The sequence below is a fragment of the Geospiza fortis genome, unplaced genomic scaffold (assembly GCF_000277835.1).
Source record: "Geospiza fortis unplaced genomic scaffold, GeoFor_1.0 scaffold41, whole genome shotgun sequence".
Taxonomy (NCBI): Eukaryota; Metazoa; Chordata; class Aves; order Passeriformes; family Thraupidae; genus Geospiza; species Geospiza fortis.
Window position 1 is genome coordinate 12,360,348 of NW_005054299.1, and position 27,411 is coordinate 12,387,758.

Below are 27,411 nucleotides of genomic sequence, written 5' to 3' on the forward strand. Positions count from 1 at the left end.
AAGGTGACAGCCGGGGAGGGCCGCGGGGTGGGGGGGGTGCTGATGCCGCTTGCACATGCGCAGACGGGCCCCTGACGCGGAAGTCTGTCGGAGGGAGCGGGTCCCGGGGGGCCGGGCCGGGCCCGTCCCGGGCTGCCGTTCCCGCTGTGCCGGGACCTGCCTCGCCGAGGGACTTTGTTCAATATCTTTCACTTGTCCTGGTCGCTGCCAGCGCAGTGTGCCGGGGCCGGGCCGGCTGTGCGCGCTCGGGACTTCTCCCCGGAGGCTGGGAGGCTCCGGTGCAGTGCGGGGTGAGGACAGGGACTTGTTCCCTTGGGGCTCCGCTTGGAGAGAGGTCTGGAGGGCCCCGAGGGCGACGCTTGGCCTTCTGTTTGTCTTTTTAGCCTGTAGCTGTTCGTCCTCGGTTACCTCAGTCCGAACTAAAGCCGTGTAGGTGTTTGACGTACTCAGGGCTCTCCTCGCCTGTGGTGAGCACCATGAGGACATGGAGCTGTGGGCTGGCTGCAGCCGGGACAAGCCAGGCCGCGCCCGCCCCGTGCTCTGGGACCTGCAAGAGGTAAGGGATGGCAGGGAGGGAAGAGCACAGCTGGCATGGTCATTACTGCCTGCCGCCCTTTGATGGACAGGAAAGGAGAAGGGAATTTCCAGCACCTGGACTTGAGGGTTGAGTAATGGGGATTGTACTTCTGGTACTGGTTTAGCCAATAGTATTGAGCAAGGTACTGCCTTGCGCTCTCTGTACCTTGGTTTTGTCTGTGAAATGGAAATAGTGCCGACCGCTCCCACCTCTCCCTGCCAGAAATTTCAGATCTGAGTGGGAAATGTGTGGAAAAATACTGGTGTGGCATTAATGAAGGAGGAATTTTGATCTGTTCCTGACTGCTGTTGCCTTATACTTTGATTTTTGCTTTGCACTTAAAACCAAGGTTATTAAACTTTTAAAACAATAAACATTCTTAACAAAGTTCAGAGTATGTGAATCTTTGTGAACAACTAATTAATTCTGACAAAGATGTTATGGTTTTGGTATTAAGCTTCCTAAAGCATCTTCTATCAAATTAATTCATGACAGAAAAAAAGCAATACTGAAGTACATATACACACATGCTTAAAACTTTTTAATAAAAAGTTGGAATTTAATTGAAGTCATGTAAACAAGACTACTTGTGAAAAGGCTGGTCCTTGACAGTTTACTAATGGTGGTGATTTTTTCAAGCCGTTCTAGTCTGGGGTTGCCTGACTCCCAACTGATGCAACTGTCTGCCCTCTCTGAAGTGTCTGTGGCTGCAAACCACCCTGTGCACTGACCAGCACCTGGGCTCTCCCTTGGCAAAGCTCTCTGAGGACAAAGCTGAGCTGCTGAGGGTACCAAGAGAAGCGAGTGCGTGCAAAAAAAGTGTCCTTGGCCTTGATAACTCAGCCCTTTAAGCCACTAAGTCAGCTGGAAGCTGAAATGGTCTCTTTTTTGGTGGTTACTGCACTGCTACCAGAGGCTGTAAACTCCTCTCAGATAAGGAGTGCCTTCTTAAAGACGATCTAATAGGCTTTATGTCTATAATTGCTATTAAGGTAAGCTCATACTGAGTTAGCTTCCGACTATTACAAATGTTGTGCAGAAGCAGTCTCTCTGCTCAGTACTTCTGTGTCACCTCAAATAAACCTTGACTTTCATCACCTGGAGGGAGTCTAAAAGAAAGATGGAGTCTGTTTACATGGGCATGTAGGGACAAGGGGGAATGGCTTTAAACTGACAGTAGATTTAGATTAGATAATAGGAAAATAATATTTAACTATGAGAGTGGCACTGGAACAGGTTGCCTAGAGAAACTTGGATGCTTCATCCCTGAGAGTGTTTGAGGCCAGCTTGGATTGGGGTCTGAGCAGCTTGGTCTAGTGGAATGTGTCCCTGCCTGTGGCAGGAGGGTTGGAATTAGATGGGATTAGATGATCTCTCTTTAAGTCCCTTCCAACCCAGGCCATTCTATAATTTTGTAAAGTGATGTTGGGATTATGTCAAAATTCCAGTTTTCCAAGCAGTTCAGATTTTTAAAAACCCTTGCAAGGGTGTGGTACTTCACTCCAAAGTTAAACACAAGCATGAATTAGGGACAATGCTGTTACACAAAGCAAACACTTACTAAGCATGCTGCCAGTGAAGATACACAAACAACTAACCGGCTGCTACCAATGCCCTAAGGAAGAATAATCTCAGGGACACACATGATAGGCTTCAGGATTATAGTGCAGCTGAATACTATGGGATCCAGAAGAGGGGAGCACGTGCTTTGATTTCATGTCATGTTTGTAATAATGTATTTGGCCTTTTTTATTTTTAAGTATGACCTTTGCAACACTGTTTTTGTATATTTGTGATATTTCCTACTTTGTCTAGACAACAGAAAATTACCAATGTATCAGTTCTGCATTGTCTCCTGAAAATTCAGTATGTTAATCTGTACCTGTTTTTCTAAACCCTTTAATGTTTTGATTTGTGTCATGTGTCTGCTAATCACATCCATCCATTTGCAACCACCAGAAAGTGTTTTTGTGTTGAAATGGGACAGCAAGGGGAGGTACAGCTGAGCAATGCTTATTTGAGGCTGGCAAGGAGAAAACTGGTTCAGCTGATCTAAAATTAATGCTGTCATGAACAGGGCATTGCAACCTCCATTCAGATCCAACCTCCAACAGATCTCCTCCTAAGACTCCTCCTCCTCTGGCCCCTGAGGAGTTTCAGTGCTGACATTTTCTCTGACTTTTTTTGATCCAGAGTGCAGGCTCTGGATGCTTTCTCAATAATGTACAAGCATCCACAGACAAATGGATGACCAGCACTTAAGAGATACATAGAGGGATAGGTAGCATATTAGTTGGTTCCAGGGCTGGGAATATTCATATGAAGAAACTTATCAAATGATCCAGATGCAGCAAAGCATGTTTCAGCCTTTGGAAGCAAATATGCATTGTAAACATGCATTAGGTGGGGGAAAAACCTCCTGAGTGATGGGAAGGTAATTTGGAGAAGAGTGGTGCCTGGAATAGTGAGCAACAGTTTAAGTACATAACAAGAGAAACAGCTCATGCAATTTTAGTTCTGTGAATCTGAATGCATGAAAGAGATGGGGAAGGTGCTAATCCTTTCTAATGAGTGACCCTGCAGCTATTCTCCAGGCATATTTTTGCAGACAATTCAGAGAATACAGAGAAAAGCAGCCAAAATACAGGCTGCAGATGCTGAAATACTTGAAAAATCTAATGTTTACTGTCTGGCCATTTGGGGAGAGCTTATAATCATACATTCTTAAAATTGTCACCAAAAATAGAAGGTATTGCTAGCAGGACACACAGAATTCAGTAAAAAATAGAAACATTTCTCTGAGGAGATAAATACCTAGGACATATGCAGAAAGTGTTCTCATGGTAAAGTCTGATTTTAGCCTCTCACTGAGGTTCATTTCTAGCTCGTTCTCAGCAGGACCCCATTGCAGGATTAGATGAGATAATAGACCTCACAGAATCAGGAGGCACAACTCCACCAAATTTAGAAGCATCAATTAAATAGCATTGTTTCTCAAGAGCTCCCTTTTTTTCTCACTACACTAGAAAAGGTTGTACTTGTATATAATCAGAACATTTGGGGGTGGTTTATTTTAGTATAAACATTATTGCTTGACTGAAATACATGTGCACAACCGTAAAGTGGAGCAGGTGGAGAATGTCACAAGTATTGTACATCTTCCTTCTCATCTTGAGATCTAAATTACCATGAAATGATAAAAGTGACTCGTGATGCCAGTCTGTTTGAGAGACTCTTGAACTGATTGAAATAATCACCACTTTTTAATTCCTCTTCAGTAGGCAGATATTCTTAGTGAAGTCTTTTCTTTTGGAAGATCATTCTTGTTAAAACCTGTACTGAGGCTGCGAAATAAAATGAGCATGTGGGAAAGGGCAGTGGAGAGGACATGTCTGAGCTCTAGCCATAGCAAACAATAAAAGTGAACAATTATGATGATTCACTAGAGCCCAGGGCATGGACTGCAGACCATGAAGGCATTGACCTGCAGCAAGTCAGCAACATAGATCTGATCCCAGAAAAAGTGACTGATTCGTGCCAAAGGCTGGCTGAATGGGGACTGAGGCTGCCAGGCTTGCAAGTGCCTGCTCTTTGCTGCATAGCTCACCTCATTTTCTCTATTTGAAACGCATACCTTGGGGTTTGTATGCACCTGGCCTGGCAGGGTGTGATCCAGCTGAATGCCTCAGCCTTTGCTTACTCGTTTAGTTTAAGGTAGGTGTCAGTGCAAGCTGTCTGAAGAGAGACATGCCCACACCTTAGCCTCTGGCTTGGCCTCAATGAATCCAACTCAGTTTTCTTTGCTGCTCCAAGGAAGTCTCCAGATTAAAGAAAGCAAACTGAGCTCATCTTGGCTTTTAACATTGCTTGTGTTGACAAAGCAAAAAAAAAATTAAATCAAAATATCAGCCATGAATTATCAATTTATGAGTCATACAGATTTGGAGGTTTTTTCAGCTGTGTCTTTTTAAAACATAAAACATAAGCTTGAAAACTAAAGGACAACTTTAAATAGTTACAATACAGAATTTGGAGTTGAGACTTGGACATTCTTCTGGTTATTTTAAGTCTCTCTGTGCCTCAGTTTCGTTTTCTCAAATGGAAACAATAATCTCATGGGCACTCTGGTAAAAGAGTCTTTATTGGATGGTGGTTTTAGAAATGAAAAACTGCTGCTGTTGCTATTACTGTGAGTAAGAGAGTGCTATTTCTTTGCAATTAATGGCTGGATGGAAGGTCCAAGGTTAAAGAGAAAATTCTTAACCAGTTGCAATTTGCATTATTATGACTAACCCAGAGGCAATTAATAATACTTCTATTTTTTTTCAGACATGTATTTCTTCCCCTTCCTGCCCCTTATGTAATCTAGGGCACTTGGAAAAAAAGCACAGATGGAAAAATTGGAGTGAAATTAAACAAATATTCTAGGCTAGTCTAAAAATGCCAGATAATGTATTTCAAATAAAAAATCAGAATATTAGACATGATTTAGTAGAAGGAGTGAGGATGCCTAGAAAACAAAATTGAGTAGTGACCTCACAGAGTATGGTGACAGCAACTAATACCGAAATCACTCACACAAAAATAAACCTGCAGATGTTAAAAGATGTGTAGATGTGGTACTTTGGGACAGTGCTGGGTTGACGGTTGAACACAGTGATCTTAAAGGTCTTTTCCAACCTAAATGATGCAATGGTTCTATGTTCTATGTAAGTGAAACTTTCATTATTATTAGAAACCAGGAGACTTATGAATCTGTAATGATGATGAATTTGTGCTAGGCATTTCCTGGTGCTGGATGGCAGACTCAGCAAAGACCAATCTTAGCCTTTGAATGTTCTTTTTAGCAAATGATCTCCAGTACTTCTTAAAAGAAAAAAAAAAAAAAAAAGGTAAGCATTGTGACAGCAATTTTACCAGGAGGAAAGCAGCTTTGGAAAGTGAAACAAGCTGCCTCGGGTCACACAAGAAGGCACCTGCAGATCTAGTAATAGCATTCACATTGCTCAACTCCCAATATAGCAACAGATGCAGAGTCTGTCTTGCAGAACTCATGCCTTGGGTGCTCCTTTAAGCACCTCCCAGGACCTGCTTCCTCTGCCACAGTGTCCAGGTTTGCTTAACCTTGAGATACCTGAGTGGTATCTCAAATCATTGCTGCAGCTACTTGGTTTATAAATTGCAGGGATAAAAATGAATAAAGCACTATACATGTCCCTCCATTTGAAAAAGCAGCTTAGGCCGAAAGAATATGGTTAAATGGAAAGGTAGAATATTAGTAATATTTATTTATTTCTTCTGTTTTCTTTACCCGTCTTCAGGGTTTTCATAAGGCACAAAGGGATCTTGTCTGCACCTATGTCTTCTGGGTCCTACTGCAACACAGATAAAGAAGCATTATAAAACTCTCATCTTGTATAAACATGAAAAAGTTCACCTTCATTAGATTGGAAGGTGCCTGCCCCTGGTAATCTATTTGAATATAACTATTTCTGCTCTTTCTTCCACTGCTCTGAAGATGTCAGCCCCAGGGACGTGGCAACTGAACATATTTCTTGGCACCTCAACAAGTTTATTAATTCTCTGACTTCTGACCTGGTGTTTCTGAGCACGGCTGAGATGAGCAGTAATTCCCTCATAAACACTCCAGTGTCAGGGAGGCTTAATTGCTTGGCGTCATGAGAAAGTGTTTGGTAGTTCAATGACAAAAGGTCTTAGAGAACGTGAAATGAGAGCTGACAGTTCTCCCTTGCTGCCCCTGCCTGCTCCCCTCCATAATATGTCCAGCATTTAGCTTTTTCAGGGCTGTGGCACCAGTGGTAGCAGAGCAAACCCTAATCCTGCCGTTGATGTTATCCATGTGATCACAGCCAGATCAGAAGTTAGAAGTCATAAGTGCCGCTTGGGTAATTTTGTAAACAGCAGCAGCACCAATTTCTTTTACAGCAAGGAAAAAAAATACATTGCAACTGGAAATGAAGAGCATACAGAGCAGCTGTTTCAAATTTGTCTGATGCTGTTATAAAACAAGTTTAAAGTGTTAACAGTTGTACCCATGGCATAGTTTCCCCTGCTGTGTGCACACTGACAGCTTTCCTTTATGCCTTGTAACTGAGCTACCACATTTGTGCTCAGTTCCCTTGCTGCTCCTCTGAGATGCATTTTTCCAGCTGTGGGCTGGAAATGACTGGGCAGACTCCTGGACTTGCAGGAATGCTGTGCAGCCAACCACAGCTATCACACCATACAGCAGCATCTGCTGGGCTGACCAGTGCTTGTGCTGGTCCTCAAACCTTCTGCCCATCCTGTTAAATGCGTGTCACCTTCTGACTCCAGGTGGGGAGTTACACCTCCAGAGAGCCCCAAGTGTTTCACACTCTGCCTGTCACATCAAGGTGATGGCAAGATACAAGCAGGAAAGGTTGGAGGAGGTGGTGGCCCTGACCAGCTTAGTGCTCCCCAGGCCAGAATAGCAGCCATTGGCCTTGAACAGATACTGAGGAGGAGGTGAATTGGTGAGGGGCTGCTGGAGAATCCTGTCCTGCCTCTTGTAGTATACCTGGGGCAGTGTGCTCTACTCTCCTCTCCCTGGGCTGAAAACACTGAGATCTGAAGGAGTCTTCACGCGAAGGACAGAACTGCTACTCCACTTTGGAGGAGGTGGAGTATTTGCTGGAGAGTGAGGAAATGGTGCTCGTTGAAGATGCAACAGATAAGAAATCCAAGCAGCAAGCCATGAGAGGATGGTTTCCAGGGAACTGGGGGAGTTGGAACTCAGAATCTGGAAGTGAAGCAGTAGTTAGGGAGATGCTTCTGACAAGATAGCAGCCATGGTGACAAACCTTGGCCCAGCTGCAAGAGAAAGAAATTGGTCTGTGCAGTAACATTGTAGTTGGGATGGAAAATGGAGAGCAGACTGGATGAGAGCCAGGCTGCAGCACCTGAACTTCATGACCACAAACTCCAGTGGGAGCAGATGGGAAACTCCTGCTGCTGATCCTTACTTTGCTCCTGCACAACTCTGTTGATGGTACCAGCAGTGCAGAAAGAGGAATGGTCTGCATGGTGTGGGGGCACTGCTGGGTGGAGGCAGGGAGATGCTATCTCCCCATAGTACAAGGAGCAGCCTTCCTTTTCCTACCCAGAGCAGCAGGCATGGCAAGCCTTGTCCCAAACTCTTGGGGACTCTCCATCCCAGAATTCATAGCCATTTCATAACACACCAAGTACATTGGTGGCCCCAGAGTCACACAGCTGCTGTGAGAGGGAGGATTTCTTAAGAGCAGGTGGGAGGGAAAGTGGCTGTCAGTGTTTGTGTATGGGTGAGGGAGGTGGAGGTCTCAGAGTGGGGAGAGGAGATGGAAATGGGCTCACTGCAGCTTCTTCACTTTCTGAAGGTCAGCTTACCGTTCCAGCAACTCAAAGGCATCTTCGACTTCAGCAGTGAGTTTGGCCTGTATGGGCTCCAAATGTGTGGATTTGTAGGATAAATTGGGGGTGTGAGTGGAGTAAGAGTCTGGCTAGAAGACCAGTGCAAATGCCTACACTCAGGTGTGGAGCCAAGTGCTGGCACCGGAATGAAACACTGGGTGATCCTGTATGTCTAAACTATGCATGCTGGAGAGAAAGAATAAATCACTGTTGGGGTTTGCATATCAGTTTCAGGAAGATTATTGCATTTTACAGACAACTTTTCAACAGAAGAACAACTTACAAGGTACAATTTGAAGGCAGCTGATGGGAAGAGGTAGAACATGGGGCAGATCAATGTTTAGCAATCTGAAAATAGTTCTGTGAAATACCACAGGGAGAAACCATAGCAATGGAGAAAGGAGTAACAGGAGGATAGGAAAGAAGAAGTGAGGTCTTTGCAAGCAATACAAAAACAGAGAGACTTCTGAGCAGGGATCCTCCAGCCCTTACTTGTCACAATTAGCCTCCTGAAGCTTGTCTGTGTTGCTGGGACTGTCACTTGTGTTACCTGCTGAGTTTATTAATTTCTTTATTAACCCCCCCAGCGGTGGTTAACATGAGAGGTTTAAGAAGACCAAGGGAAAAGTGTCAGAGTGGCGTTGTCTGTAATGACTTCTATTTCTGAAAAAATGTGACAGTTCAGCACCTCAAAATGGGATCTGGGACAAACTACTTTGTTTTCCAATTCTGTAATCCATAGTCAAGGCTGGATTAAGACTGTGTCAGCACAGGCCTAATCATTTCACTAAGGAAGAAAGCTTTCTGCTGTCCCGATCAAAGAAAATCTTGAAAAACCCTATTCAGGAATTTCTACTACCTTTTGAAGGCAATTCATAGACAACAGCTCTGAGGTGCAAGCTGCATGTGCTTATTAGTGAAGTACTGTTGTTACCAACTTTGATTATCAAGTAAGGTCATTCACTTCTGGGATCAGAAGGTGTCACAAGTCCTTCAGGAGCATGACTGGGAGTAGGTGTTGATAGCCATTACTCACTCTCAGAGGTGCCTCTCTGCATTTCTGTGATGGGCCCATCGCCTCCCTACTTCCAGAAGGCCACACACTGTGACTCTCTCACTTCTACTCCGACCCTTTCTGGCAATGCTGATTTACTGCAGAAGGAGCAATAACTGCTCTCACACTCATTCACCTGGCCCTTGGCTGCACTGGGTAAAAGGGCTCCAGCAACCAGACAAGGGAGGCTGTACTGCTGAAACTGAAAGCTGGGTATCTCTTTTTAAAGAAAAGCAGACTGCATTGATCTGGTCCCAGAAGTTAAATGCTGAAATCTAATTACCTGGGAGCCACTGGTTTTGATATTTTGAGCTTCTGCTAGTGCACATATCTGGTGCACTGGAAGGCATGGCCATGCTGCTAGCAAAGCCCACATTTTTACTGGAACACAGTGCATCTGTGTAACATCTATGAGAAGATCAAGAGACTTCTCCAGTAAGGAGTTCAAAGCTTTGCTAGTTTGTACACATGCATGGGCAACAGATTTCAGCACCTGTTAACTGATCATCACATGAATGAATAGGGAGAGCTAGCTGGCACCTGTTGGACATTCATCCTGCTTGTGAATATCAGAGCTTGTCGCAAGTCTGTCCTCTGGTTAAAAAAAAAAAAAGAGAAAAAAAAGGGAGGCACCCAGTTAGGAATAAGGAATAAAGGGGATGAATATCCAGGTAGTGTTGAAACCAAGAACCAGAAGATGGTTAAAAATTATTTCTTCTCCAGCTTTCTGCATTGTTTCCAAATAGCAGACTGTGAAAAATAAATAACCTTTGGAGACTAGTATTCCTGTCAATGTTTTCATTCAGTATAGCCCTGGGACCTGTAATGGCCTGTGTGGGACAATATTGCATCACTGGTATCAGCACATCTGGTTAACAGCACACTGACCTGCTCAACAGAAATAAACTCATGTAGACCATGGTTCTCCATTTCCTGTGTTATGCTGAAAAATGCATCAGCTGCCTTATACACAGCTCCAGCTCCAGCTCTGCTGCTGCATTTATTCTGAGCCCATTGCCCAGATCTTTAAAACACAATTATCTCCAGCTCCGCTTAATCACACAATCTGTCCCAAGGTCTATTCTTGTTTTCTTGGTCCCCCTGTTGCCAAGGGCTCTCACAAGGACTCTGTGCTCTCTGCTTTGATCCTGTATCAACACTTGTCAGTGTGCCTTGTCAGTCACCTTGCTCTGGGACAGCTTAATGGCAGCTCTTGCTGTGGTGGTACATTGCCTTGTAAAGCAGATAGCGAGGTGGTCTAATTGTGTTTAACCTCCCCCAAAGCAGGACATACATCTTTCCAAGCCTTTCCTTTGCCATCTTCCCATGTCTCTTTTCATCTGCGTCATGACACCCATGCAGGTGTCAGTGTGCTTACCCAAACCACATTGTTTCTCCTTCTCCCACAAGTGAGCACACAGCCCAGCAAGTAGTCCGTTCAGGTAGTGTCTTTTCAAGCTGTTGAAGAGATCTGAGCAGGGAAGCAATGGAGAATGTTGTGATATTTTGCGTTTCAGCTTTGCTAGAAACAAGCCGGTGGCTTCTAGTAAGCTGGAGGAAAAGGAGGGGCAATAGAGAGTCTGGAAAACACAGGCTTAGGAGATGTGATGGCATTGAAGGACTACTAAAATTAAACTCTGCTGTCTAGGTTTCAACTGTGTCCAGTTTGGGTTCAGCTTACACTGAAACCTAGGCTCTAATTTATACCCCTGCAAAAGGTCTATGTGTAACTTCCTCTTTTTCTGGAGGTTGAAGTAAAATGTATGAGGACAGCAGCCATGGGTAAGGCAGTACAAAACTGGATGAGAGACAAACTACCAGTAGTTAGCTGTAGCTTAATCCATAATTATTTACTGCAGAATCTCTTGCACCCATGTTAGTCTCCTGTATTCTATTTCAGGCAACAGGCTGCTAGACGTTGCCTAAGCAGGTGGTTTGCTGATGACTCCCACATTATATATTGATCTCTTCTGGCTCCCTGTTCCTGTCTGGTAACTTTATCAAGGCAGAACTGCCTATGTAGGTTATATTGTGACAGTGCCCAGAAGTACTGGGCTCCTGAATGAAACACATAAAATCCTCTACAGGTACAAAACCACTAAAAGCCCCAGGCTAAAGTACCCATTTATCCAACCTCCTTTCCCCTCTCTTGTTGTCCCATGCCATGCCAACCTTGGACAAAACCTAGCAAAAAGCTGTGATCATTCATTCTCCTTCCTGCAAGCTGCTAAAGCTGCTTCTCAGTCCCCCACCAAACTCTCTGCCTGGGGGGCAGTGTCTCTCAGGAAGTGCCACCCTATTAGACATTGTCAACCCTATATAATACTACTGAGTATTCTTTGTCCCCTTTGCTGTCTGATCCTTTGCTCCATGACCCAACCTAGACTGATCTCCTCCTTTATCAGTACCAGCATCAACAGCTTCTTGATGACTATTTGCCCCAGCTTTCGATATGAAAGGTAGCATACACTTTCTTTTCTTATACTGCCTCTTTCCCAGCTCATGCAGGCTAATGCATGAACCAAGGGGAGCTTGACTGTGCCTCATGTTTTATGCTGTATCTTTGTGAGGCTTAGGCATTTGGGATGACATATCTCTTCATCATTTTCTCATCCAAATCCACAAATACTTCATATTTTGGATCTGTTTAATCCAAAGATGTACCTTCTTCATTGGATAGCACTGACAGTACTCCCATATTTTCATAAAGTGACAGAACTGGGCCTTTGATGTTTGTTATCTGACTTAGCCAGCTGTATTGTCCTGACAGCAAAAAAAAAGTAGGACAGCCCAAGGGCACCAAGTTAGCATTTTGGTTTCCACAGTCAAATGCTCTGCCCATACGTGTAAAGAAGTGATGCTGCAAATTTGTGGATTAGGTGAAAGGTGCAAATAGGTTCCTAGCTAGACATAGCTCAGTCAGAGATATTTCCCTCTTCACACCTCCAATAAACATTCAGAAAAAGATTGTAAATGGACTTCATAGGAGTCCATTTACAATCTTTACAGAAAGTGAGAATGACCTTGGGGAAGGATGGAGCTCCCATTTGGGATGATAAGAATAGTTTGAATCCCCAGACTATTTTTTTTCCTTTGAATTTGGTTATAAACTTTCTCTTTTAGAGAAGAGCTCTTTTTGCCTTTTTTTGTGCATACTTTTTGCCCAGTCATACCATTTCCTTCCAGTAGCTGATTTTACATGTCACCTTTTGCCTGCCAGCAAAATGTCCGAGAATGGTTTGAAAATCGTGGAGGACAATCTTATAGCAGAGAAATAAAAATGCCTTATTCCAAGCTCAGTTCTGGATAATATCAGTAAGATGCAGTTATTTATGCTGTCTGAATTAACAGCATTTATTGCCATGATAAAAAAAAAAATTAAGGAGTTTCAAATGGGAGCTTGTAGCTTGATGCACTGATTGGTGCTCATAGATTTATTAGACATGTGATAAGTAACTTGAGAATAAGAAAATAGCTATAATCAATTGAAGATGCATTTAACTTTGAAAGATATGGAACCAAAAATAAGTATATATTAGTTGTAACACTAAGTAAGCATGTGCCCTGTTTCCTGCTGGAAAGTGTGACCTCTTTTGAACTTTGTAGTCGCCATTCAGAAGCAATTTCCATCAGCTCATGCAGACAGCTAGGAAATAGGTTTCCTATTCTGTTGAAAAGAGGTAAAATCTTTTACCAGGATCTGTTTAAATGTGTTTATAAATGTTCTAAACATTTCAGCAGCTCCTTGTATTTTTTCTTCAGGTAGTCTGCAAATTGTTTCTGACATGTTTAATTTATTCCTGAAAGACTGATCTGCTCAGAAAACACAAGATCTGATTCTTCTTCTGCTTTCTTGTCTTTCAAAGCATGAGATCTACTGATGGAAGGAAATTACATCTGCTTTATACCAGTTAAAAGCTTCAGTTACTAATGCTATCTTAGCCTTAATAACACCTATACATCCATTCTTAGGATTTGGACCAAAGTGAAAGAGAAGTAATTCATGGAACACATTGGTCCCTTGGAGTTCAGGAAGCTTTGTTGACTAAGTGATAGATGGGGAATCCAAGAATCTGAGTTCCTGAGTTTCTGCTATTGGTACTACTAATTGCCACAGACCACTCATCTCTATGTGTCTTGGTTTGCAATACCTTTAATGCTTTTGCTCTCAGGGAGATGTAACCTCTTAGAAGCAGTAGAACGCTTTGAGACCATTGCACAGACGGTACTGCATGAAAGCTCAAAATGACATACAGCAAGTCTGACTTCAGGCTTCTTGTTGCTTTCCTGGATGACTGATTTTAATTGCAGTGGGTTGAACAGCTGTAAACATGCAATTGCTGCACATAGAACAAAGGTTTTCATTCCTGGGTTACCATGCAGGTGTATGGCTGTGACCTGTCTCTGCTGATCCTTCCCTGGTTTCTCCCTTGCAATCGATTCCAGCAGTGATGAATTCACCTCTTGAAATTAATAATGTCAAGTTTGTCAATATTTTAAAAGCTAAACCTAATTTTGTTCTCTTGAGCATTGCCTTTGGCTTATGAAAGCAGAAGCTTTAAACTCTATTATTTGGGAAGTCTACTGGGATGCCTTGGTGTGGCAGGTGCTATATATAAGTTTAGCACTGCATCACTATTGAAGTCCATTAAGAAAGATCTTTCTGGAGCTGTCAGCACTGTGCAGATTAAAACCAGAAAAATAAAGGCACTCAATAAATGCCGCTATAATGGTTCAGATAGCTGCAGAGAGAGGACTTATCTTTGGCTTGTGATCAGTTTACTTCTGGGTTCAATGTAAAGGTTTTTTGGCTTCCTGTATAAGCTCTGAGGAAAAAAAAATCAATGTGGAGAAGCTTGGGTGAGTGCCAGAAGAAATATTGTACTGAATCCAGAATATAGAAATCCTTCACAATTTCTATATTTTGCTCCATGCAGTCTAGCAAGAACTAAGCTTTGCTATCATGACTTCAATACTACTGCAGGGCTGTACAGGATGTGAACAAATTGTCAGATTTTATTTGGTCATTTAAAAAAGTGTATCAACACCCACCCACCACCACCCCCTCCCCCCCTCAAAGATACTATTAAAAAGGCAAGGTTGGTAAAAGGTGAGAGGAAGAAGAATCAAACACCTGGGCAAAAGGACTGGAAACAAAGCATAGGAATAAGCATTCAATTTTAAAGTTGGTGAAAATTGGCAGCAAGACACCTCCTTAATCCCTGCCATGGCTACTATTTAACTATTTGAAGCAATGGCAGCGGCATCCTGCATGAGCAGGCATAGGACAGTGCCTCTGGAAGTGGTGGTGGAGAGCACCCAGGCACTTGCAGGGTTTTCCAGGAACTGTAATGCCTCAGGAAAGGAACTGTGAGAATGCAGTGGATTCTCCTGCTCAAGGCATAATGGGGTGCTCAAATTTGCAGATAATGCCAGTCTGCTCAGAGTATTGGCCAAACCAGCCTGGAATCGTGGTAATGCCTTTGGTTGGGTCAATGGCACAATCCTTTTTCCCTGCTCTGGTTTCTGTTTGGTAAAGATGAATCAGACTCTCAGATACAAGAGGCAGCAATTGCAAAGTGATCTGAATGTGGTGTTTGACTGGGAAACATCTGGAAACACTGGAAGCTGTACATCAGAGAGGAAGTCCCTGACTGGGATGTGAAAAATGTGGGTAGCAGAAAGGAGAAATAGGGAGAAATAGTATTCATGCTCCCAGAATGCAAGCACAAGGGAACATTCAATGGAAATAAAAGGCAGCAAATATAAAACTGTTAAAAGGAAATACATTTTATACAATACCTAATTAGCTCATTCCCATAAGATAACATTAAGCCTAAGAGATTAGTAGGATTTAAATAAAAGGATTAGACATTTATGTGGATAATGTAATTGGGGATGTTCTTATTAAATAGAATACATGTTTTCTTTTGTTATGGAAGCCCTCTTGCTTCAGGGCCTAAGCGAGTTGCTAACTGATAAGAATGAAAAAGAAACTTCCCCTTTTGGCAAGTTATTCCCTACTTGTCTTCTTCTAGGTTCCTTGTACTTAATCTGAATTGTTTCTACAGGCCCTGTCATAGCAGGATTATTAAACTATATGGTCCATTTGTTTGGTATAGCATAGCAATTCTGTTCCTTCATAATCAAACATCTCACTGAAGGATCACAAATATCTCAGTGGTCTGAAACAAAATTCCCTTTTTCTTCTGCTAGTTCCATAAGAGGATTGACCTTGAGTGCCCACCTAGTAGACATAACCAAATAGCACCAACAAATCTCACTTACCTGTCCTAATAGTAATATCTTCCAACTCTCATTCAAGACTTACACGAGCTCAGTTAGAGAGGTGGCAAGATCCCAAAGATCCTTTAACCTTCACCAAGTGGATTGTCAAGCATTGGAACAGCCTGCCCAAGAAAGTGATGGAGTCATCATCCCTAAATTTATTTAAAAGATGTATAGATGTGGCACTTAAGGATATGCTTTAGTGTTGGACTTCACAGTGTTGGGTTAATGGTTGGACTTGATGGATGATCCTGAAAGTATTTTCCAATCTGAACAATTCTATGATTCTATGTCCTCCCACAGATGTGAATGGGAGTGTCTCATGGATGCTGCAGGCTGTCAGAATTTGGAACAAAACCCAGTGATAATCAGAAGGAAAAACTGATTCAAAGTTCTTCCTTTCACTTCCAGGCAAGATGAGAAAGTTGCTGCTAGTAATCTAGTCTTCCCATTAAAAAGCATCAGATGGCCTTATCTAATCTGGCTAAAATCCAAATGTCTTGCATTTTTATTACTGAAACATCCTTCTCTTTGGTCTTGTCAAGTGTATTTTCAGTCTATGCACATCCCTGCAAAATACTGCTGTAAAGATCATCCTCCTAATCCATCAGTTTAAGGATTGTACGCATTCTTTGCTCCTTTCTACTACATTCCTCTTCTTTACTGCATCAAACACAAGCTATTTGTCTTTCCTGTCAAGCCCCTTCCCACCTTGCCAAAGAGCTGTCCTTTGCTATGACAGTGTCATCTCCTTCTCATCATTCTGTCAGTCTCTATTTCTCACTTTTTAACATTTTTATAGAAACAACTTCTGGACTTTTTTTCCTTGCTGCTATTGAGAAGAATCTTGGTAAAGAGCAGCAAAAGACCCTCATTATCTTTCCAAATTTCTGTTGAAAACACTGCTTTAATGTGCTGCCTATGAAAAGCTTGCCAGCCATGTGGCCACTCTCCATCACACTGACAAACAGGACCCAAACAAGCAACCCACTGCCCTGTGTGCCCAGATGCACCTGCTGCCCTTTCCATACACCTGGAAGGTAGGGATGCTCTATTTGGTTCTGCAAAGTGTCTTCACAACAGCTTCCCCGACACTGACTGGGACTTCTGAGGGCCACTACAAAACACTGATCTTCCTCATTCCTTTTCCATCACTTGAAGAGTTTAACAGAGTGCTGATGCTTTTGTGCCAGTGAAACACCCAAGTTAGGAACTGCTTTCTGTAGGAGCTCTATGTGTGTGGTCATCATGCTCTCCAGTCAAGGTCTCTTCTGAAGGCACATGCAATTAAAAGAAGTGCTCAGCTTAGCCCAATGCTTGGCATTGTTGCTTTTCCCTCCTTGGATAACAACTCCTGCAAATCCTCCAGTTCAAGAGGGTGTCTTTTGTGTACTAAATGCTGTCATTATTTATAAAGCACTCTTGCTGAATGTGCCTAAAGTCAGTCCTGCAGGACAATTTCAATCAAATTGTGTTCAATTTATTCCAGCTGAATAACTCTGAAACATAAATAAAATTAAATTAATGGTGTTGTATTTTGTATTGTGCTACAAATGTAATAAGCTTGAAGTAATGCTGACTGTAAAATCAGATGAAAACTATAGAGTAAAAATCAACCCCTAGAAAATAATGCAAAATTTGATATCTGGCTTGCAAGAGCAATCAGGGTACATGTAATCCAGAAGGTATTTTTAATTATATTTGTTCATACTGTTTCTCTGCTTCATTCTAATAGAAGACAAGAAATACTCCCCTGTAGTGGTTCTGTTTGGTTTGACAAACATGCAGAACACGCTGTATCTGTTCCTAGCTGACTGTTTTGGGACTTACAGAGATACTGTTACTAATAATTATCTTACATTTATAGGACACCTTTAATCCCAAAGCACATTATAAATTAGAAATGAGGCCCAAAGTGCTTACACAGAACTGTCAAAATATGTGTCTTTTCTTCCACTTATTTGGTGACACTCCAGATTTCGTCCTAGAAATTGTAAATATTGATATATACATAGCAGAATATCTTATCTATTGAATACCTCCCCAGAAAATTTACTCCCCAGAAGGTCTAGGATTCCTGTCAGTTAGATATTTGGATAATTCCTGGTGCAAACATTACTGAGAATCAGGGGGGAAAACCCAGCTTTCACCAGTAGTACTTCAAAATATGTTGTAGGCATACAAAGCAGGCACAGCTTCAGTATGTGATGTCCTATCTAAAGCATTAGAAACAGGAAAATACATGGAGTGCAGTAGGTAACTGGGAATAGCTGGTTGAATGGCCCTGTTGGAACACAAGCCCCTGGCTCAGGGGAGCCCAGGTATTTTGAACTCTGCCATCTCTTCATCCACAAGCTGCTCTGCTTTGAGCTGCCCAGGGAGTAGTTTGGAACCCATCCAGTCTCTCACATACCCTTCTGCTTATCTTACAGGAGCATCAAGGCTTCATGGTGTGCAGACAGAGGATTCCACAGACTCAGGGAAAAGATGCAAACCTATCTGGGGCAGCATAGGTGGAAGGAAAGTGGGACTCAGCTGACAGATATCCGCTGCCATCCCATCAGGAGTTATGCAAACTGCGCTGGGGAGGGGTGATCGAGCCCCTTAGAGCCATGGGGGTTTTTTTCCACCCCTGTTGGTTCTTTTCCAAAGGCCTTAAAGCACAGTGCAGTAAAGTTGTTCCCACAGTATACAATGCTCCAAACCTTGGAAGATCCCAGGTCTTTACCAGGACTGGCAATACCTCTATGTATGAAGCAATTCTCTTTGGTCAAGTAATCCCTATCAGGCTACCAGAGGCAAAGCGACACTCTCAGTGGACAAGAAACTCTTCTGACCTGCTAACAACACATAGATATTGAGGACATCTGGTTTCCAAAACATTTGTGACCTCAAAATGCTTGGACAGTCTCCTCTGAAAGTCTGACAGATTGTCTATGAATCCTTGTGTTTAAAGTGATACAGAAAATACTAAATCAGTGTCAGTGCTGGTAGACTCAAAAAACCTGATGCTTTAATATTACCTGACTTTAAAAGCTTGCCTAGAAATCTTTCCAAGTTCATTTGGACTGGAGTAAAATTCATGAAGCTGCAGTCATACTGTTCTTTCTATTTAATTTCTGCTTCATACATTCCTTTCATAACTACTGAGCACAGTTATGTGGCCCCAGGAAGAGAGGGCAAAGTCAGCTCTATTGTAATGTGGAGAATCTCAGCAGAAGGCACTGGGATTATGCCAAAGCAATGTTCAGTTCAAAGGGTACCAACCCAAAGTGCTGCATTAAGGTATTCTTAATGTATCATCCAAGAACTATGGAGGTCTTTCAGTAATCTTTTATTTCTAATTAAACAAATGAGCAGTTAGTGGGTTAAATAAATTCTAAAGAGGAAGAAGCTCTAACATTCCCTCTGATCCTCCTTTCTTTTGTGGCTCTCTCGTATGTGCTGCTCACGTGCTTACCTCAGGTATTCACAGCCACATGACAAATGCTACCTAATGGCCAGCTTATTCTATTTGTGCTTTTGTACTACCCTCTCCTTACAAACCTGAAACACTTTGAATTCACACAGTGAACTACAGCAAGTCAATGTTCACTTTTGATACACTGGATTTATTTAAAAAGTGGCTTGTGCAAAAATCTTTGTATGAGCCATGATGTATTAAGTTTTGTGTGGACACATCTATACTTTGTGCTTTTCTACCTGGCCTCTTGCTGATATCCCATATGATATTTCTTCATGCCAGGGTTGTTTCATCTGCTTACCTGTAGGCTCTTGCTGGATCAAGGGCCAAGCTAATGGGATTCAGCTAATGGTGCATGTACCCAAAAGTAGCCTGTGAATACATACTTGAAATCTCATGCACTATTTCACACCTTCCAATCTCCTTGCCCAGAAAATGAGGAGTCATCCAGGATTCATAGACCATCATACACCCAGGAAAAGCAGGCTGATCAGACATGCTGCGAGTGACCTGGAGATATAGGAGTATATACTAAAATGATGGAGAAGGATGTACTTAAGATATAGCTCATTGCAACAAGGATGGAATAAAACTGGCAAAAATGAGAGAGAAAACTCTGAGTCTGTAAACAAGGTCTCTGTCAGTGTTTCATGTACCAACTTCTTCCCCAAGGCTTTGTGTCTGATATTTGGTGCAGAAACTTGTGTGCTGTGACCTGTGCTGGTGGAAGACAGGAGTCTTGTCCTAATTTAGTCAGGGCTACAGGAATGTAAAATTTCTTTAAACCTAGGACCTCTCCCCTGTGGAAAAGCAAACAAACAAAAACTCTGGACAGATCCAGACAAGGATGATCCTTAAACAACAGCATAAACTTGCTGTATAGCAACAGTAAAAGAGTGCTTAAGATGGTAATGGTAGACTTCACATTCAGGTGTATATTGGGGTTATAGAGGGGGGGATGAGGGAAGGCACACAAATGTGTTCTGTGAGCCCTGCAATTGATGTCATTTTAGGCCAAAAGAATCAGGCAGTTTCTTCAACCTATTTGGGTTGTGGATTCTAAGTCTGCTGAAAGCAGTATCCATGTCAAGGAAATTTCGTTTGGTGATGATCATTCCTCTAAAATTTGCATAATAATTGCACACTGTCACTTATTTACCATCCCCATTCTCCCAGCCTTTTGCATTTTCATACTTTCCAGGCCAATCACTGTGGTACATCCCTGCACCTCAATTAAACTGATGACAGTGCAGCACTTTCAGATGGATAAATACTTAATATGGGCATCCAAGTTTACTGCACCGAGGGAGAGCTTAGGTAATATACAAGGCACTTTGCTTTTTGATGGACACTGTCAGCTTTCAGCTCCCATGGCATTTTATGAGGTATATTCCCCCCAGAAAGATGTGTGGAAATGGAAGGAGATTAAATACCCCTGGGCTGGTCATTGTCACAGTCGCACTCTTGGCATCATCAGAGTTTAGTTCTAGCAAGGTTATTGCGGGACTCGACTTTGCGTTGTGCTTTGAACGGGTCCCCTAGTGGAATGAGAGGGAACAGCGAGCAAGGCGGGGCTGCACCTCCTCCCCAAGAGTGCAAGACAAAGCAGGTCCACAGGGGTTGTTGGTGAAGTGATGACCTGTGAAACGACACTCTGGTTACACAAAGTGATCACACCTTCCTTGTCCGTGCTCTGCTCTCAAATAGCTCCCTTCTTGCCCTCCAGGGCCTTATTTAATGAAAAACTTTTGAAATTTAAATACTGTGGTTGCAACGCTCTTTTTGCTTTTCCAGTACCAAAATATCATGCCTGTTTTGAAAAGCAACTGTTTAAAAGACAACAGTCACTCTAGGAGTGACTGTTTACACTATTTTCACTGTTTTTCTTAGAATACATAAAAACAGTGCAAAAAGTACCAGTTGGAAATTGCAAACTTTCATGCATTTAGTTTTTTATTTTTTCCAGTATTCTAGCAGTGGTTATTGGTATTAAGTCTGTATGAGTATTAGGTCTGTTTCATTTTGATACATTGTGGAGCAAGCTGTTAATGTAAGTGCAGAAATAGGGATGTGGTTTAGCAGTGGATTTGGCAGTGCTAGGTTAACAGCTGGACCCTTGAAGGCCTTTTCCAAGTTCAGAAATGATATGATTCTATGATTCATGGCAGGATGAACTTCTCCAGCATAAGAACAATGTGTCTTGACACACAGGCAAGGCTGACTTCATTCTTTCCCCATTCCTACTCTTTCAGCTCCTTACTACATGGATTTCTCCTGCCACTCCTCTCTTCTCCCAACACGTCTCATCCCCACCACCTTTACAACTTTTTAGGGTTCCTCAGCAAAATGGAAGCAGCATGGGAAACATTTTATTGTTGCTACATCTTCCCCTGCCTGGGAAGAGAGCATTCCAAAATTGTCATTTTGGAAACATTGTCATGGCTGTGATCAAGATCCCAAGCTGCCACAGTAATGGCTTAATCTATTTGTCAGCCTGTCCTGCTGCCACATCACAGTCTCCAAGAAAGGGGAGAGCATCAATTACAGAGTACCAAACTGACCTCCTAAGGAAGAAAGAAAAAGGAAGAGATCAAGTGTTTCACACCATCCTGATGGTATTGTGGAGGATGAATAAAAGAAAAAAATGAGGAGAAGAAGGGAGCTCTCTGAGCAGAAATACAGGACAGCTTTTTACTTGAAGGGGGTGTAGGAGGGAGAGAGAAATGAACAGCAGTAAATGAAAAGCAACAACAGCAGCAAAGAGAAAGAATAGCCCTGCAGAAAGGGCTTCTGGTTTGGAGACAGAGCAGAGAGCTGGTGGAGGATGTGCTTGTGGCTCATTCTTGTGAGATGTCAACCCCAGCCGGCCGTGTTCTGGAAAGCAGAAGGACAAGTGATTATTATGGGCAGCATTACACAACACAAAGCCAAACACAAGCTCGTTCCTTTCTTCTGCAAAAGTTGGGGCAACAAGACCAGCAGGCCCCTCACTTGTAGCCAGGCAAGGACATCAGACAGAATGGTCACATCTGCACCCAGGTGAGAGCATTGCAGCCTTCCTGCATGCTCCCAGCATCTTTTCCACTACTTTACAGCATGGATTACATTTACAATGGATTTTATTGACAGTATTTTACAGATTGTTCTGTGGATGAGTCTGTACCTTGCCTGATAGAAAATTCTGCCTGTGTTTTTCTGATGGGAGGTTTTACTACTTGCATTCTTTGATTTCCAGCAAAGGCTATTTTTGAAAAATTTGTTACAGTTTCATAAATTTATATGCTCTCATAAACATCATAAAATGCCTTTTTGACAAATCTAATAAACATAACAAAATGGCCTTTCAATAAAATCACTGAAATCTTGCCAAGCTGCATAATAAACTTGCATTTTAGCATGGTTAGCATCTGGGCTTAAAGAAGAAGTGTAAAACCACCCACACCTTTAAGCTATGACTTTCTGAAATTTGCTGATCTTGTCATGTCCAAAAACCCTGTGCTTCACCTTTCTACCAGCCCGTGAGGCTCACAACTAGGTTAACCTATGGGGCAAAACAATGCAGTGGGTTTACACTTCACAGGAGCAGCTATTGCTCAGTAGCCTCCAGCTTTGTCATGCCTTCGTCAGCCTTTAAAATATATGTTTCATTTGCATTCCATGTTAACTCTTCGTAGAATGGAGTGGTTCTTGTAGAAGTGCCCCAGAAAAAAATGTTTAATGAAAATTTTCATAAAAATTTTCATAAAAATGTTTCATGAAAATAAAATTTCATGGGGGAAGCTGATGGATATATTTTCTTAGAACAGGAAAAGGTCAAAACACCCTTGTCGTCAAAGTGTTGTTGGGAGCGAGAAAAGCTTGTGTGTGACTCTGTGTGTGTGACTCTGTGTGTGTGTGTGCGTCTCCCCCAAACTCAGTAGTTACCAGCTGATGGTAGCTGGGAGTGGTGAACTTGTAGTGTAAGGATGTAGCGATATCCATGGTGACAAGCAGAAAAGGAAAAAATCCTCTGGGATACATGTCCAGAATTGCAGAGCTCCTATTTCTCAAGACCTGCTACAGCCTCGTGCTGCTGTGGAGACACACTCTCAGCCATGCCTTTCCTTAGATGCACTGCTCACATGGACACCTTTCCTGAGATTCTGTGGATACATGCCTTTCTTTGTGCCTTTGCCTCTCCATTGGGGAGGGAATGCAAGACACCCATACTTACTTCAGTTTCTGCTGCCTGCTTGTGAGTCAGGCTTCCTGTTTTCTCTGTTTGCTATCATCCCATTCTCCCCCTTATCCAAGAATTGGAAGAAGGTGATAAAAAGATGGGAAACTGGAGAGAGAGGAACATGCCCAGACTGTGATAACAGTCCAGAGGGACATGGGCAGTGCTTGGGTGAGTGCTACCACTTTCACCCACTTGATTCATGTATGAACTTTATGGCCTTATTCTTAAGCTGGAGTAGCTTTGGCAACTTCCAGAATTTCTTAGGGAAACAGAAGACTGTTGCTCTGATACTGCTAAAGAGACAGGCTCCTATGGAGGCTGAAGGGTGCTCTCTTAACTCTTCTGTGTGATGCAAGCATTTTTCTGCGCCCTATTTCCCCCTGGAGATGATCTGTCCACCATGATGTAGTTGCGAGAGGTTTGGCAGTGGCACCCCAGAGCCATGGAATGCTGTTAAGAGCACTGAGCTCTTCATTGCAAGCAAATTTCCATTTTCTTCCACTAGCCTGATGAACTCCTTGTAGCATAACAATGGTAAGACAAGTGTCACCACTGAGCTTGCTGAGCTGTGCTCTCTCCTAATGAATCCAGTGAGTCCTCTCTAACTTGTGTCTTCCCTAAGTATTATCTTCTGGGCATCAGTTGCCTTCCACAAACACTTGCAGAATGGGCATGGAAATAATTTGAAGTTATGTCTTGCTCTGACAGATGAACTGCCAAGTGTGAAATGCCTCTCCACTGGTGGTGTTTATTAAGATCCTTCTGGAAATGACATGCATCTTCCAATGGGCTCTAGGTTGGCAGCTGATATCTGAACATAAATGTGAACTCCTGCTTGCAGAGCTAAAGATAAACAGCAGGAAACAACAAAATACATCTCAGTCCCACAAATGAAGTGACATTCTTCAGCATTCTTTTCTGCTTTCTCCAATTTAATGGGATGTATTTAATTACTTTCGATTATAAGTGAGAATTAAATAAGACAAATGTGCTTAGAAATCTTTTCTTCATTGCATAGCTATATTAGCTTTGTGATGTCACAAGTATCAAAATAAAACATTTACGTTCTTCTCTTTATTGGTTAAAGTTCATCTGTGGTTATAAATCCACAGAATTCAATTAGATCACACCAGATAGCAACTTGATTCTATTTATTTAGGTTCTGTGGTGAAAAAATTTACTGATGGCTCTAATTCCCTTATTTCTAGAGTTAGTTATCAAATTCACTTAAATGATATTCTGTCTTCAGTGTCATGAGAGCTATTACCAAAAGTGGAGGTAAAGGAGTGATTTTCCTCTCTGTGTTAGATATTCATGGCATTACTTGAGAATGTATTATGACAAAAGTGCTCAGCTTTTGCTTGACCCCCATCTCACATAGATTCTCTCTTAAGACTGGTAAGTCTCTGCATATGCTTCATTCAATTTCATATGTGATAGGTCAGGCCATTTATCCATTGTTTCAGGTTTTACAACCCACCTAATGCCTCGCTGTATAGGGCAGTGAGATTTTGCTGATTTTCACCTGCAAAGTGTGGTTCTTCTCTGGCAGCCTTACACATTCATTCACAGCTTCAGTTGGATATGGGGGTTTGCTGTGTGGTCAGTGGGTGATGGAGCCTTCCAAGGCTTCAGGCTGAGCTGGGTGGGCTCCAGGAAAGGTCTTTGCAGCAGTGGGAAGCAGAACGGGCTGCAAGTGCTGGTTATGAAAATACCTTTAATTAATATGCTCATGTGCAACAAAGGAGAGTCAAAGCATTCCACCAAAGCCTGTAAGCAGGTTCTCTCACTGGTTCTTTTGGGATGAAAGGTACTACAGAAATGTAAGATGTTATTGCAGTGGTACCATCCATATGGCTTGGTGTGGAAGGCATTGTTTAGTATGACAATACAGGTTTGCTTAACCTGGTCAAGTCATGCCTGTTCTGGAGCTTTTATGGGGAGTCTGGGGAGGTGATGAGAAGTGCTGGCTCTAGTCATCTGTAGTTTCCTCCCTCCAAATGAAATGGACACGAGATATATGGTTTTATCAATATAAGTCTGCAGTATCACAACTAAATAAGCTAAAATAGTCTGTACTATTACAAAACTGCTGAAATTTCAATGAATTCCATGGATTCATTCCAGATTTAATGTTGCTAGGAAAAGAATCTGTCCTAATTGTTATTCACTGACTCATAGGGTCAAAAGTCCAGTTTGTCCATGGGAATCTGTATTTCCAGGTACAGTTGTGCTACTAAGCCAGCTGTACAGATGTTAACACTGCAGTGGTGTAACTGTGAAAGATGAGCTTTATTAAGCCAGAGCACTCCAGAACACTGCTTCTGGAAGATGTCATTATAACATATTGCATCCCTTGGACAATTATGTCTCTTTTGACCTAGATCTTAGGTGTCCAGGAAAACACTTCTGCAGAGTTCAGCTTGGATCTGCTTTCCCCCACAGCCAATCTTTAATTGAGCAAAGTTTCCTGAGCTCATTTCAATGAACGTTGAGTGGATATGTCAGAGAGTTTGTTTCTGAGCCCTCAGAGATCTCATTTGCTCTGGCATCTCTAGTCTCCATCAATTTCACTTTGTCTAGGCTGGAACATATTTGTACCCAACCTTTCACCTGTTTGTACATAAATAGAGGGTAATGGCTGAAGAATGAACAAAATTCCAGGAGAAAGATTACATATTCTGTTTATCCATTTCCTTTTTACATGCCCATTATTTAATTATCATTCAGCTCTTTTTCCAGAAGAAGCTTGAGTAAAGACTGATTTAACACTGAGTTAGAACCTCCGAAAATTGGGCAGCACTAAATGCTTTTTTATTTTCTTTTACATATAACATTGCTGTATATTGTTGGTGCCAAGGAAAACTAAAGTGAGAAATTGAACAGAGAGATTGGAGCAATGTGGCAGTCAGGTTCTTCAGTACCTTCCAACACTATTATGGACCCCAGTCCAATCCCAGAAAAGTATCTCCTTTATTAGTTTCTAGGTATCTGTAATTTTTTGCTATTTGTGTTACTGCTGATTGTTATCCTCAAGTTCTTTTCAGGGAAAAATGAAGGGCGAAAAGAAGAATAATAGAACAGGAAGGCAGAAGTGGCGTCAGCGTCTTTTTCAGCATCTTCAAATCTATGCCTAGAATAGCCAGCCTTTCCAGACTTTTCTCCCAGGCTGCACATTTTCTACACTTCCTCATGCCCATATGTCCAAGGGAAGTATTTCACATAAGAAAGGAGTTTCTCAAAATGAACAAGGGAGCCCCAGGAGGTTTTTTAATTCAAACACCCAAAAGTGTAACGGTGCCCTAAAAGAATGAAATGAACTTTGGAAGTTTCTGAACACTCTTGCTTTCTCACCAGGTGCCCTAGACTGGGAGAGACTCTTTCTTCCATGTGTCCTTTTTCCTTCCATGTGAAGAAGAAACCTACATCACCTGCCTGCAAAGCTCTCAGATCGCTAACTAGGTGAATCTGTGCATTTTCATCCTGCAATAGCTTGCTGCTTTGTTGTTTCTTTAGTCCTTGCTCATAGGGTGATGTCAAAAGTGTCATTCCTTATGAAGGAGGAAAGGACAATGTCAGTGTGTGATGTGTAGGGACTGTGACAGGGAGAGAGGCCATAGATATAGGTCTAATGTCACTAATAATACATGAGGCAGCATAATGGGAGGTCTCTGGAGAGGAAGGTAGCACTTAAGAGATTCTGGACATGTGGAATTCAGTCCTCCTTTGGGGGTTAATTATACCATTTGGCCCAATATATCCTGGTGTTTCACCTTCTTTCGTATATTAGATTTCAAACACTTAACCTTGCAATGACAGAGCTGCTGTGTCTGTTCTTACACGGCCTCACTTAATAAATTTAGACTTGGGTGGGTCAGCTTGAAGTCTCTGCCTCTGAGTCTTGCAGAGATGCTGGGTTTATTGCCAAAGGAACCTTTCCAGCTAAGGCACAGACTGAAGAATATTAGTAGTGACACTGATAGTACAATTTTAAACTATTCTGGTTCTTGGTTCAATATTACTTAAAGTTCTCATTCTCTCAGCCCTCAATGACTTCATTGGGAGTGCAGACTGAGCACTGCACCTGAGATACACAGCACCCTACATGCCAGGTAAGAATTAGACATTTGGGGGTACTGTCATTGTAAAAGAGAAGAAATTCCAGTAGGCCTCATGCCAGCCAGACCCCCTTCCTACCCATCACACAGGGAAAGCTGCTGGAGGGAACACAAAGATGGTAGAACAGCATCTTTTGTGTCCTTTTCTTGAGAGGAGACTCCAGGAGCCCAAGCACTCATTGTCTAAGTGCTGTACAAATATTTGTAACTAATTTGCATTCAATTCTGTTCTGATAAAGCAAACAAATAATTTTGTCTCTT

At 42.3% G+C, this 27,411-nt stretch overlaps 1 protein-coding gene across 1 annotated transcript in view; it reads left to right on the forward strand.

Annotated features, from left to right (window-relative positions):
- LOC115948245 overlaps positions 1-27,411 on the forward strand; it is a 49,577-nt gene that overhangs the window by 2,670 nt on the left and 19,496 nt on the right. Inside the window, exons 3-4 of the mRNA XM_031059685.1 lie at positions 4-290; positions 384-556. Of these exons, the coding sequence (XP_030915545.1) occupies positions 4-290; positions 384-556 (460 nt within the window). The remainder of the gene's footprint in view (positions 1-3; positions 291-383; positions 557-27,411) is intronic.